Source organism: Ambystoma mexicanum, chromosome 6q (assembly GCF_040938575.1).
Source record: "Ambystoma mexicanum isolate Mex_15411 chromosome 6q, UKY_AmexF1_1, whole genome shotgun sequence".
Lineage (NCBI taxonomy): Eukaryota > Metazoa > Chordata > Amphibia > Caudata > Ambystomatidae > Ambystoma > Ambystoma mexicanum.
The window spans coordinates 79,156,669-79,171,394 of NC_090937.1; the positions used below are offsets into that span (position 1 = coordinate 79,156,669).

Genomic DNA, 14,726 nt, shown 5'->3' on the forward strand with positions numbered 1-14,726 from the left:
AAATCGGTTCCCACCCACTTTGATAAATAGTCTACCACTAATTCTCTGCATTCTTGGCTTCCAAGACGCCTAATATTTCAGATGCTTTGCAATGTAAAGGCACTCCAGACATCTCCCCAGTATGTTCTTTATATCGCAGTCCATGCTAGGCCAACAATACGATTCTCTTATCATGCATATCGTCATGTTACTCCCTAGATGCCCTGAATGGGCTCCATCTAGTATGTTGTTTCTTAGCATCATGGGAGGCATCGCTTTGTCATCCCATAACAACAACAGGCCATTCTCCTTATAGATTTCATCTGTTACTTTCCAGTACAGTCACATGCTTTCTGGAACGTCCCTTTCATCAGGCCACCCATTCTTGATCCATCTGGTCAATTTTGGTACAGGCTCATATTGGGATGATTCCACCAACTAATGTTTCTCACTCATCTCCATGTACTCCTTGCTCCTTAGGCCTCCCACTGATGCCACGATGCATTTGTGTTGTAGGAACGCAAGATCTTTTCCATTTGAATCGGGCAGTCGGGACATGCAATCTGCTTGAGAACTCTTCCATCCCGGAATGTGCAGTATTTGCTACATATATTCCAACATTTTCACTGCTATGCATACAAATCTTGGAGTGGAAGTCTTTGTTCCCCCTGGGTTCAGCATATGCACCAAGTGTTTCTGATCTGTCACCAGATGGATCCTGGTTCCCATATGCAAGTCCTGAAATACTCCACTGCCCATGCACAAGCTAGGATCTCTTTTTTAATTGTTGAATAGTTTTGGTCCGCTTCAGACAGTGCCTTTCATAAAACCGCTGCTGCATGCTCCACGTCACGTCTCTGTGTGAGGGTCTCCATTAGGCTGTACGCACTGGCATCCATGCTGATAGAACGTCTCCCACAGTGGGTTAAATGGGCCTACACATGGGGCGTCTACTATCATCTTCTTCACAGCATCAAATGCTAGCTTTTGCAGCATTGTCCATGAGTATTTAACCTCTTTTTCAGTGATTCCCTCATTGGCGCTGTCAGTTCTGAGAAATCTGTCCCAAAGTTTGCATAGTCTTCTGCAAGGTCTAAAATAACTGCATCTCATCTTTATTGGTTGGTGTGGGTGCATGTACAATGGCTTGCAAGAGATCCTTCTTGGGGCTAATGCCTTTCTACGATATCTTCTATCCCAAAATATTCCAACTACTTCCCCTTGATGTTTCCTTTCTCGTACCTCAATTTGAGTCCCGCATTCTGCAACTTGTTCAACATGTTCCTCAGTACAACATCATGCTCTGCTTCCACTTCTGCATAGTTGAGGATATCATCCTGGCAATATGACACATTCCCAATGTTGCGCAGCAAAGAGCCCATCATCCTCTGAAACAAGGATCCCACCTGGGATAGCCCAAGCAGCATTCTGGTATAATGACAGGCTCTGAATGGTGTTATATATGCAGTGCATGGCATTGACTCTGTGCAAACTAATCTGGTGATATGCATCCCGCTTATCTAATTCATAGAAATACTTTGCTTTCTTCATCATTAGGATGAGTTTGTTCATACTTGGTAACGGGTAGCTGTCTGTGTCCATTTCTAGACTAAGGGCCTCATCACAAGTCTGGCGGTAACCCTTAAATGCGGCGGTAGCGCTATTACCGCCACATTTAAGGGTCCGTCAGATCATGGCTCTGGCGGATTTCCCCCCAGCTCTAAGCTGGGGGGAAATCCGCGGCAAAATTGCTGATTTTCGGCACGATTACCGCCGGCGGGAAATCCGCCGGCAGTAGTAGCACAAATTTTCTCCATTGGGCCCAATGGGGAATGGGCAATAACCCTTCCGCCAAACCCGTGATCCGGCGCTAATAGCGCCGGGGGTTTGGCGGTAGGGCTGTTAGCGCCAGCGCTAATAGTGCCAGCGTTACCGGCCAACTCGTGATGAGGCCATAAGGCTGCAAATGTTTGTGCAGATCCTCAAGTCTATTGATTGCTGTTTCTTGATGAGTACAAATGGGGTCAGCAACTTTGATGATTCCACCATTTCAATGGTGTCTTTTTTTTTACTTCTTTCTGCAACTATTCTTGCAGTGCAGCTCTTGCCACCAATGTTCTAGCTTTATGTTTGACTGGTATGGCTCCTTGTCTCAGACGTATCTTGTGCACTTTATTCTCCCTAGTTCTTCTGAGAACAATCTCGGGAATTCCGTCTGGACAGCAATGCTCTCCTGCTCTTATACATAAGATTTAATCTGAGGTACTGGGATTCATTTTAATGTTTAACTTCGCCTGGTGATCCCAACCCAGCACTGCTGGCCGTTATTTCGAGAATTCAGGAGTGGTGTGCAGCCAATAATCTCTGCCTGAATGCCAGTAAGACGGAGATCCTCATCGGCTCACCTGCACCATCCTTTCCTCTCACTCTCTGGCTGGCCATTCTGGGCCCTCTTCCTGCTCCTACCTGTGAGGCTAAGAACCTCGGGGTCATCTTCAACTCCACACTCTCCTTCTCTCCTCATATTTCTGATGTCTCCAAGAAGTCAAACTACCAGATGCACCTCCTCAGAGGTATACTTCCTTTCCTCACTTTCCCCCATAAGATCACTGTCTCCACAGCTCTGGTTCTTTCTAGGCTGGACTACTACAACAGCCTCTTTCTAAATCTAGCTACCTCTACTCTCTGCCCTCTACAACTCATCCAGAACAGGACTGCAAGACTTGTCCTTGGCCTCAAGCCCAGGGATCATATCTCTCCAGCACTGAAATCTCTTCATTGGCTCCCAGTGGCAGTAAGGATCAAGTTCAAGACCCTCTGCATCGTCCACAAAGCTTTCTGGGGCCTGGGACCGCAATACCTCCAACTCTCTCTACCAATATATCTTCCTACTCAAGCTCTTCACTCCTCTAACTCCTTGAGGCCATTCGCTTCTCCAAGCAATGAGTTAGGGCCAGATCTCTTTCTTCTGCTGGTGCCTCCCTCTGGATCAGCCTCCCTGCGTCTCTGAAACTTGAGCAGAACCATCTCTGGTTCCTGAAGCACCTCAAGTCCTTCCTCTTTGCTTCTGCCTTCCCTCTTCCTCTCCCCTGCTGATCTCCTGTCTGATACACGCACTGGGCACCTGGCAACCCTCTGAATTCGGACCAAGGTCCCTGCTTATCCAGCTGCTAACCGGCGCTGCCTCTTGGATCCCCTGCACTTGTGGTCTGTATCTGTAACCCTAAAGTCCCCTCTCTTGCATTTATTAGACACTTGTCTGCTCTTCTGATACTCGCACTTGCCACCCATTGGCTGCACTACTTGTTTCCTGCTTCCTTGTCCTGCACTTGTCCATCCTCCACCCCTCCCCCCGGCACTTCTGTGCGATCTGAAATTCACTAGGCCAAGTAAGATTGTTGTTTTTGTCCTCCCTCTGTTCCCCCCCCCCCTTGCCTTGTCACACCCTAAAAAAATCCATATCATATCAAATATACTTTTGTTTCTGCCTTTATGACCTTGAACTTTACACATCCCTTCATGTAATCCAACAGACGTATGGCGCACCTGTGAACACATTGGGTTGATGCTTAGTCCGGCGTACTACTATCATTTCTTCATATGTGCGAATGAGCAGTATTGTCAAATCCGACCCAAAATATGCAATCACTTCGGTTCCTTTGTCATCTACCTTAATAATGCAGTGGCACTTTTCTCTTCTAGTTTTCCCATAGTTCACCAAGAGGACGGTGGGTCCGTCATCTTCTGATGACTTCGTCCGCCAGCTCTTCTTTCAGTTCTGTTCTTCTGATGTTACCTTCCTGTGCCTCCATCGTCATTCCATAGCAAAATGTCCTACTTTCTTGCACTTGGTAGTTACCTTGCCTCTGGCTCGACATATCTTATTATTTGAGAGGTGTCACATGCTGGCCCAACTGTGGCATATCAGTGGCTCCTTCTCCCTATCCTTTCCTCCCAGATGTCATTCGTTGATCTTTCTCTACCCTTCTCGGTATTGAAGAGCGTGCACCTGTGCACCCTGCGATCTTCATGCCAGTTCTTTTTTTAATTGAATTGATATTTTATTTATATTGCGCTCGTACACAAATGTTTCAGAGCGCGACAAGGCTAGGTAGGGGAACTGGGTAGAACAAAAACAACGATCTTACTAGGCTCAGTGACATTGAGAACGCGCAAGTGCATGGGAAAGGGAAAAGGGGAAAAGTGCATGGAAGGGGGGAGAAGTAGAAAGTGCAGAGGAGAAAACAGATAAATAATAATAAATACAATAAATAAAGGCAATAAACAGTAGTTGTGCAGCCAGCAAGGCTGCATGCATAGGCTTCGCTGCTCTGGCTATCTATCACCTTGCCTAACTGTAGCTCTTTCTCTGATATATGTGTGTCTTGAATCTTTCTGCTGTTGGTATGCACTACAAGCATATCCTTCTCGGTATTCTTTCCAAAGTCAAATAGTGCCGCTATTTCCCATAGCCTTGTGACAATCATCTACCAGCTCCCTGTTTTTCCGCCTCAGTATATGTTGTAAATAATTGCTCCCACTGGGCCATGGAATCACAGCCTACCTGGCTTTTGTAAAAATGCTGGGGGTATTGTTCCTTGCATCCTTTATTTGTGGGATTTCTCTTTGGCCGTTGACCGGATCCCGCCCTTGTTTCCAATTATGTAGTTACCTATACCAAAATCAGGATGTATAACACTGAAGTATATTGGAAGTATTTATTCAATATTACATCCAGTACCCAGGTACAGAATGAAATGCATTTAGGATTAATCATGATAAAAATGTATGGCCATAGACTCAGATAAATTAACCCTTATTTGTCGTTCATAAAGGAGCGCTGCATAACTGCAACTGCTCTCCTTGCTTGTTCTTAGTCTCAATGCTCCCCCTTAATCCGCCGCTCATGTGGTGCGGAGTCCCATGAGATCTGGGCATGCACCGGTCTCGCAAAACTTGTGCTCCAAACTACTGGTTTGCTAGTTGGAGTAACCACATGAGATGTAAGGTGAAAATGGCCATGGTAGATGTGACTCAGTGATTCACGGCCCAAAGCATTACAGTGAAGTCGAATGAATCCATGTATGTGCAGCAGCCACGTCCCAAGAAACACTTTCAGCCTGTGGAGGGATAGCATTTGCAAGTGCACAAGTGGAAGAGCTTCATTACGTGGGCATGGAGTGGGCCAAGTGTGGTGAATGACAGTACAGCGTTCAATCAGTATGACAAGTAACTACTGTCATGAGGAGAAAAACAAGATGAGAGTGGCAACTTGTGCAACTTCCTGTGGCAATTTAGAAAATGTTGGCAACCCTATACAATGTCTTATCAAACAGGTTAACAAAATTTAAACAAACACAGACCAGGGAGATTTTATCTCCGATTTAATATTTAATCCACTATTCTCAGTATTTTGAAAAATGTGTGCCCTTTAGAAATAAATTAAAACTATGGAATGTTTTGCCTGACTCAACTAAAACTGCCAAAGCCCACATCAGCACACATGTAGAATCCATAAATTTAGAGAACAAAATTTGATTAACTTTATTATTTTTTCTTTTCAATGATTTCAACACAATAGTACATTAACATAAAACAGTATAAGATGAACCAAACTGGTTAGAAAACACACATATACAATATGATGGTGCTCATGTATTATACATTTATCAATAGACCCAGAGTAAGACAATTTTTGATATTTCTTTTTTTATATCCACAACGTGCCCATATATAGGGAGGCAACTTATTTATACGGGATAGGGAGGTTTTCTTCGCATGAGAATTTGTCAAATTCAAATTAGTTTAATTTTTTTTTCATGAATTTGCCCGCAAATATATGTGATGGGCTGGGTAAAGGTAATTATTAAAGTGGGGGGAGTTGGAGAGGTTGTGGGTTGTCTTCCCCGCAAACATTTGGGACAAATTGAATAAAAGAAAAACAAAGTAGATGATATTGGATTCAATGATTTCTCCTCAATGAAATCACACGAACCGTTTATACTCTCTCTGAACTGTGACCATCACATGTATTAAACATACAAACACAAACAGTCGGCATAGTATGTTGCCTTTCACAACAATCAGCACACAATATTTAATGGGCCTTCATAAGGAGTAAATCGTCATATACCAAACTCTTCTCGTAGCAACAGTTTCTATCACATTGTCAATTCAAAGATTAGAAATTCTGGATCACTCCGACAAAAAGATAGGAGCCTCAATACTATCTTCTCAGTTTGTTGGAGCCAGACGTATTAGGCCTTGAGGCTTTACATCTTATGTTGATCAGACATACCCGTATTGTTGCTCATGTCATAGTTGCAAAAATGGCCTGCCAATTCTAGTTATTGCTGTACTCCTCTATTTGATTACTCAACAAGCACGTATGTTCTGTCACTGTCTGTTGTTGGCTCATTTCTCATATAGGGTTATGTAATATGGTGCCTTCTTATCAAATCAGTTACAGATCAGCATTCTATGTATGCCATTAGTTGCGAGTACTGCATTGCTTTGCAGCCAGAGTTTCCTGGTTTCCAGTGAGGTTCCCAAATATGTTGGTATCTAGCTCCGACTGCAGCCAAGCACAAGTGTGAATTTGGCTGAAATTTGAACTAGACACTGACATATTTTGGCACTGTGTCAACTGTATGTTTTGCATAAACCTGAGAGGTTGTGCATGAACCCAAAGAGGTTATATCATATCATCTCAGGTACTGTGAACCTGGTAGCACTAAACCTATGAGGCGATTAGAACACTTGAACCTGAGAGGTTCTGAGGCCTTGAGAGCAAATTAACCTGAAAGGTACAGTTAACAGGATAGCACTTGAACATGGGAGGTGCTGAAACCCTGTAAGCACTTGAATGTGCTGTAAGCCTAAGAGCTCTTGATCTTGAGAGGTGCTCAGAATCTGATAGCACTTGAACCAAAAGCTGACAACTACCTTCACCTTAAGATGGGGAGGGGGGTGTAAAAACCACTCGAATCCTGAGGTGGTGAGCAAGTTATATTGAAAATGTGAATCTTAGTGACTAATGGTGGGATTTATGGAATCCAGTGGCATTATGTGAAAGAACCAGATTGAAGTCTGAGGATGGAACCATAACGGTGTTGGTGAAACATATTCATCAAGAACTTCAGGAACTCAGTAAATAAGGGGACAGTGAAAAATTAACCTTGCTCTGGAGTTCTCCCAAAGATAGAAAACAGTAGCAAGCTAGCCCATGACCCCACCCATCTGCAGCCCCTCTAACCAGATAAACAAAAACCAACCAGTTATGGTACAACAACGGACTTGCACTCCTACTTCTGCATTAACATTCAAACTTCCTCCACCTGCACCCATGATAGAGCTCTTAGCAGGCGTATGTGCGGACAGAAACAAATAGATGGCCTTGTTATACGGCTCCCTCTCGCCATACCTCATCCTCTTAACAGCCACGCATGAAGACTTAGAGCCGAGGACTCTGGTTAAAAGCCAACCCCCTTAACTGAGACTGCAGGTCTGCCTCAGAGGAAGGCACCAATGTGGGCAAATGGGCATCTTGAAAAGGTCTGGGTACCATGTACTCCGCGCCCAATCTGGAGTCATCAGAATCATGCAAGACCCAGATCTCCTTAACCAACTGAGAAAGAAGAGGATGAGGGGACCAGCTGGAATGCATACTGGAGCCCAAATGTCCACTCCACTGGAAACACATCTCCCAATGTCCCCTTTGAGAAATTCACTCAAACAAAAAAAGGTTACACTTCCTGTTCTTCATTAGAAAAAGATTGAAAAGAGGGGTTCCCCAGATGTTGAAGATCTCTAAAAGGACATCTGGGCATAGCTCCCACTGGAGGGAGACCAAGCCCTGCCTGCCCAGGGCATCTGCCCTCACGCCCCCCCCCCAAACTTCCAACCTGGCCAGATGGGCATGGGAGAGGAGGTTCATCTGCCTACTGAAGGGCAATGACTGCATCCATCCTCTCTTATTGAGGTAGTGCATGGCCACTGTATTGTCAGTCAAGATCGTTACACTATTTCCCTGCAATGAAGGTAGGAAAGCCATCAGCATCAAACTGATGGCTTCGAGTGCCAGAAGACTGATGTTCCAAGAGGACTCTGCCCAGAACCAAAGATCCTTTAGGTGAGTGCCCCAGCCATTTGGCAATTCATCCATGACAATTTTGACATCAGACCATGGTCACCAGAATTGCTTTCCCACCATCAGAGTCTCGCAGTGCAACCATCAGTGAAGAGCCTCAGAGACCTCCTGGCATTTAACGGTGCTATAGCTGACCCCGTCCTTGCCTTGCGGCAGGCTTCTTGTTCTAACTCTGTGGCTGACAAGAAGCTCACTAAGAAATATAAGAAGGCACAGGGCGATGATATTTTTTTGTCAAAACATCCTTCACTAGTAAGTCTTGTGGTGCAGGCAGCTTCAGCTAACCCAAAGTCTGATTCATCCTCTACTGCTCCTATCCCAGATAGGAATGGAAAGAAAATTGATGTGCCTGCTAAAAAATCTTTGCTTCAAGTAGTATGGGCCTTGAAACGGTGAACACCTCTTGCTCTTTTGGAGTAATATTTGCTTGTTTACTGGTCCATCCTTTTGGAGGCCTTTACGCACTCCTGAGAGGTGGTGAGCAAGTTATATGGAAAATGTGAAGCTTAATGACTAATGTTGGGATTTATGGAATCCAGTGGCATTATGTGAAAGAACCAGATTGAAGTCCGAGGACAGAACCATAACTGTGTTGGTGAAACATATTCATCAAGAACTTCAAAGCCTCATTACAAGTTTGGTGGAGGTGTTAAAAAGGTGCTGGCGAGTCCATCTTTTTTCTTGGCGTAAAGAGTTAATGCCACTTATGCTGCATTACCAAATTATAGATTTGGCCCTGAAGTGCAGGCTATACCTCCAGCAAGGTGCTGAAGGTAAACCCCCCACTCACTTGAAGGCCAAAAATCGCAGAAATCACCACAGTGGAATTACAACCCATGGTAAATCTGATGAAATCCCCAGAAGTCCTATGATCTCCGTACAGGGGGCCAAAGCCATTGTTACTCCACTCATACTCTTGCAATAAATGTACAGGACTGCTTGACAGTAAACTAGATTGGCAATAATTCAACCAGAATTAACGCCAATCTTGCAATGAGGTCCTTTGTCTTTGTTCACAGCTGGCCCAATTAATTTGTGTCACCCTCCTGCTTGCAGACCCACTGTTAATACCTGCCACCCCGCTCCAAAAGGAGTCAGCTAAACGTGTAACATCTTACCTTGTGTGCTGCAGGCTCTGCTCCTGTCACATTTGTTGAGAAGGTAATGCTGTCTGTGGGCCCACTTAATAGGAATGAAGGGGTATGTAGAAAATTGGGAATCAAACAGGAGGAAGGGCTGAATAGTGAGGAGAGAAGTGAGAAATGGGAAGTAACCATTACTAATGTTGGCTGAGGATGAAGAATGATAACTAGCGAGTGGTAGTGAGAAGAGCATTATGGAACACAGTGAGAGGAGGAGAACAGTGGCAGAGCCCGGGGAGGTGGGTAAGAGGGGGCGCTTGCCCCCTGGCTCCAACCTGGTGCGCTTCCCCCAGCCTCCGCTTGGGGCTGGGTGCCATGCAGTTCAATTTAACAGCCGTGCAGTTCAATGTAAAAACAAAACATATGCACACAAAAAAAAATACTTTGATCTGTGCGAGCAGCAGCGAGCCCGCACCACATAAAGGTGTAATTAGGTATTAAATAAAAGAAAAAAAAAGAAAGGAAAAGTGGATATACTCGTTCTGCAGGCAGGGCAGAGCAGCCACACCCAGAAGTCCCCTGCGCCCACGACTCAGCGACCAGCATTACATGGGCACAGGCCGCCAATCACGCCTGCAGCAAGTTGTGGAGTGCCCCCTGCTGGGGCTACATTCGCACACGATGTGCCTGCGGGCTGCAATGTACCGCTTGGGCTTGGTCTTGGTGTCTGAAAGTTAGGAAGCCCTGGGTTTGTGAGCCCACCCCCTTGGGCATCGGCACCCCTGCCACTTGAGGCAAACCTGGAGCCCCACTGCATGATCAGCCCTTGCTGACCTTCCACTTTTGCAGTGACAAAGTTCCTGTGATGGCCTGGCCGCACAAGCACCCGTGCAGCGGGGCTCCAGGTTTGCCTCAGGTGGCAGGGGTGCCGATACCCAAGGGGGTGGGCTCACAACCCCAGAGCTTCTTAACTTTCATACACCAAGACCAAGCCCAAGAGGTACATTGCAGCCCGCAGGCACATCGTTTCACAACCTCCCGGTGCCAAAGTTTGATATGTTTGTTTATTAGGTTTATATAGCGCTTTAATCCAAAGCGCTTTACAATATAACAACAAGGTACAATAATGGAAGAAGCAAGTTAACAATCATGAGACAAACCAGCGAATCAATATGTAGAACAGTTTCCTTAGATAGTGGAGGTGAGGGAAAGGTGAGAAGGAAGGGAGAGGAAGTAGTAAAGGGAAGAGGAAAAATAATTCAAATATGTGATATAAAGACAAGTGGATGTGAGGAAGGGGAAGGGAAGGTATGAGGGAACAGGAAGATGGGGAGGAGAGATGGTAGAAGGTCAAGGGGGGAGTGAAGAATAAGGGCTTTCAAGGAGGTGCAGAAGCAGGTCTAGGTGGGGATGGAGCGGATAGAGAGAAGTAAGGAGTTCAGTGTAGGGGGGCCAAGAGCTGATAGGAACGGAAGCGAGAAGCGGCACATGGTGACGGGGGTACAGTGAGTAACAAAGAGGTCAGCAGAGCGGAGAGATATGAAGGCGAATCCAGTGACCCTGGGCCTGAGCTGGGCGCAATGGCTGGAGAGGATGGATATGTTTTTCGAGGTGGCCGAAGTAACAGATGAAGCAAAAGAGAAGACACTTTTGCTGTCTTATGCGAGGAGTGAGGTTCACAAGCTATACAGAGTATTGCCTCCAGGTGATGGGTCGTATCAAGATGCGGGGAGGGCGCTATCCAACTACTTTGCCTCAATGGTCAATAATGACTATGAAAGATTCCAGCTCCGACAGGCCACGCAGGGTTCCACTGAGTCCATTGAGGCTTTCTATACCCAGCTGCCCCAGCCAGCAGCGATATGTGAATTTGTTGACTAAGAGGGAGAGTTAAGGGGCCAGGTAATTCACAAATGTTGTTCTAACAAACTGCGCATCCAGATCCTGAAGGATCCAGGAATTCCCCTGGTGTGTATCCTCACAAGAGCCCAATAACTGGCCGAGGCGGGGTCCACCCTGATGGGAGTGGCAATGAAAGGGCTTTGAAACACTTGTGTATAGGCGCGTTACAAATGCCATAGCATATCAAGTGGAGGAGGTGCACGCCAGCAGGACACCAAGCAAGAAGGCTGCTCCGTTGACAGGGGCCAGTGGTGGAGCCACACCAATGAAGGGCAAGAATGAGGCACCCCAGAGACTGTGTGAATTTTGTGAACAGGGGGTGCTGCATGTATGGCCATGTCCGGCAGTGGGGCGGCAGTGTGGCAGGTGCCAAAAGGCAGGACATTATGCCAACTTCTACAAGACCTCCTGGGCGTCAATTAGTGGGGCAAGCGAGCACACAGTGAGGACATACTTCCAAAATATCAAAGATGTTCAAAAATAATTCAATCACAATGTCACATAAAAGATAAAGATGTATTCATATAATGTAAAGTATAGTGTAAATCATATGCAATTAGTTTGCGTCAGAAAGAACACCATAAAAGGTACCTCAAAGCATATTGATACCATTGTAATACAAAAGGTTTTTTATACGGTTTCCCAAACATGATCCAAACTTATTTTTCAAGGAACAAAAGTGTTTTTCTTGAGTAATCAGTCCACAGTATGAGATGGTTCCAAGGTGGTGATTCACAGACACCTCTGATATTCATATAGTCCAATCTCATAAATGTGCAACCTGTTTCGGACCAAAGGCCCATCTTCATGCTATATGTAGACTGCCTTCCTATAACAATAATGTAACATCTATTAGTTAAATTGTTAAGAAACATCGCTTCTTAATTAAATTGAGGATGCCACTCCACTGACCTTTTGAAAAGAAAAACTGTCTCCATTAGACCCAAAACTTGATAAGTCTAAAGGAAAAGTGAAAAATAACCCTGAGGAGTACTTAAAATGAAGATATCGCCCCTTGCCCATAAGTGTCTCTTTGTTAACTAAGTTTCTTTCACAAACTCCTCACTGTTTTCTGTTTTCACTTTCCCAGGCAACCTTGGTGATGAGCTGAAGGATATGTTAATGAAGAGAAGGGAGAAGATGCAGCTATCACCATCACAGAGAACAGGAGCCAATCGAAAGACTTGAATGCAGTCCTCATTTTGAACTCTCTGGTGTTGTGCTATATACAAGCCCTGGACTAGTTTGCCTTCTACGACTGAAAAGCACAACATGTCCACATCAAGCACAATGCTAGATTCAATACTTGGGAATGGTTTCTAGCAGATACTAACTAAGCACTCCTGAGGATCAAAAGTAGCCAACTAGAATAATTTGCCTTCCTGAAGCTTTCTCTTCTTGTAAATGCTGCACATTTCGTAATTATTCATTCCAATCTAATTAGACAATGGGGATATTAAACATTTGTATTACCTCATAACCACGCTCAGAAGCCAAAGTGTCAAAAATATATCCAGACTGACAGGCAATGCCTGAAATGTAGAGCACAAGATGCAGGCTTATTACACATGTTATGAAGGTGTCCAGCCTTGGGTCATTATTAGAACTCAAGATACACTGCATTGTCTAGCATGATAGGAAGGCAGATACCGGGGACTCCATTGTCAGCTATGTTGGGTCTGTGGCAAGGAGCGATGGACACAAAACTAAGAGCCCTCCTGAATATCGGATGTGTGGTTGCAAAGAGGTGTATTCTAAAGAAATGGAAATCCCGTAATGCACCCTCCTTTAGTGAATGGCTAAAGGAGTTAACATGGGTCAAGGTCTGCGAGGAACAATATATACTGAGACTGCCCCACGTGTCCAGACCAAAGAATATCTAGGGTGAATTTAGAGACTACCTGGCTAAAGATGAAACGTAGGGAAAACAATAGCACTTTGGTGGTGAAAGTGGGAAAATGAAATGCCGATTATGTATCAAGTACTCTATCGTAAATTTGGGTGATCAACTGTAACTGTATGGTCATGTTATGCTGAACTTAATTAAAAGTGTAAAACATTTCTTTTTTTTAAAACGGAAGCCAAAGAGTCAGAATTTGTTACCGCTTCTAGGCAGAGTTCTGCGTGATGCTAAAAGCACAAATAACTTGCCTATCACAATGTTCTTTTCGATGGATGCAATCTTCCTACCATAGATTCATCACCAGGCACAGAACAGTTCAGGACATCTTTCTGCAGTCACTAGTGGGCTTTGGTGTGGCTCTATGATCTGCTCCATCATAACTTCATCAGTGCTACGTCTGCCAGATGTAAATTAGCTGGTATATGTACACAGAACTGCCGAGCACAAATTACCCATTCTCCACAGAGCCCAAAAGGCACAGCACTGCAGAGCAAATAATGCAACAACGTGGAGGAGGAATCGCTGGGTGGAAGATTCTATCCATCTGAAGAACAAGTTACTTTCTTACCTGGTAACTTTCTTTCGATGGGAAGTTCCTCCGACGTATTCCACATCTATGACAGGTAAGCAGCACAGCTGTGGTGATTACCTGTCATAGATGTGGAATACGTCAGAGGACACAATCCCCTCGAAATAATGTTACTGAAGGTTCTTTATTCTTTTTCAACATAAGTTCTTCTTAGCCTGCTAAACAATACCTCAAAATGGTAGGCAACAGGTTACAGGGAGCCAATATCCTAAATTAGAGGATGCTACTAGATGGAAAGTCCAAGACCAAGTGGCAGCCTTACAGATGCCCAGTAAAGGAATGCACCTTTGCAAGGCAAAGGCAGCTGTGTGACCCATTAATTGAGGGGCCTTTCAGGAACCTGCTTGTTACCAGCACATTGCCAGTCTTCATACACATAGTAAACCCATTTAGAGATGGCCTTTTTTTGTAATAGTATTGTCTAGCAAACCCAACCGTAATTGTCAATCTGGCACTCTGTGGACCAAGACACACAATCTGAACACGCTGTTTTAGAACAAGGCAATGTAAACTTTAGCTATCTTTGAAGGATAACGAGGAGTGAAAATCAGGACAAATTGCATCTTCTCAGAAAGATGAAACTGAGACCACTTTTATAAAGAAAGAGGGCTTTTACCTATGAATTCAGTTTCCATTGAAAATACCAATAATGGATGGGCCACAAAGCATTTGCAGCTCTCAAAGATACCATGCAGAAGTGATAGCAGTCCAGAAGATTGTCTTTGCGGTGATGGGCCTTGCAGGATAAGAATGCATAGGCTCAGAAATATCTACCATGCGAGAAACCCAAGGGTGTTCCCTTTAAAAGTCTCAGTTTAAATTTGGCAAATGCTTTGGGAAGTCTGAGCCCAAATGAGGGGGACCTAACGTGAACAGTGTGTGACTGTTTAAAAAGATATTAAGACTCTTTGAATATTACAAATGAAGAGGTGATTGAAAGATGATTGTGAACCCGAAGCAAGGACGTTAAGAGAAAAGCATAGGGAAGTGAATCCCACTCTGAGAAGAAGCTAAGTGAACTACATTGTGACGACAAGTATGAACCTGACTGAGGGATGGCCACAGTGAGCAGTTGGTCTGAGCCTGATTGAGGGAGGCTGACTATTGAGAGAAGGATCGGAG

General features: G+C 44.7%; 1 protein-coding gene across 2 annotated transcripts in view; it reads left to right on the forward strand.

Moving 5' to 3' along the window:
• The window catches only part of STAP1 (signal transducing adaptor family member 1), a 618,379-nt gene extending 605,192 nt beyond the window's left edge, over positions 1-13,187 (forward strand). Inside the window, exon 11 of one of the 2 annotated variants that reach the window (XM_069630495.1) lies at positions 12,203-13,187. In XM_069630495.1, the coding sequence (XP_069486596.1) occupies positions 12,203-12,300 (98 nt within the window). In that variant the 3' untranslated portion in view covers positions 12,301-13,187. The remainder of the gene's footprint in view (positions 1-12,202) is intronic. The other variant, XM_069630496.1, reaches the window with a different exon arrangement.
• Positions 13,188-14,726: the final 1,539 nt, after the last annotated feature.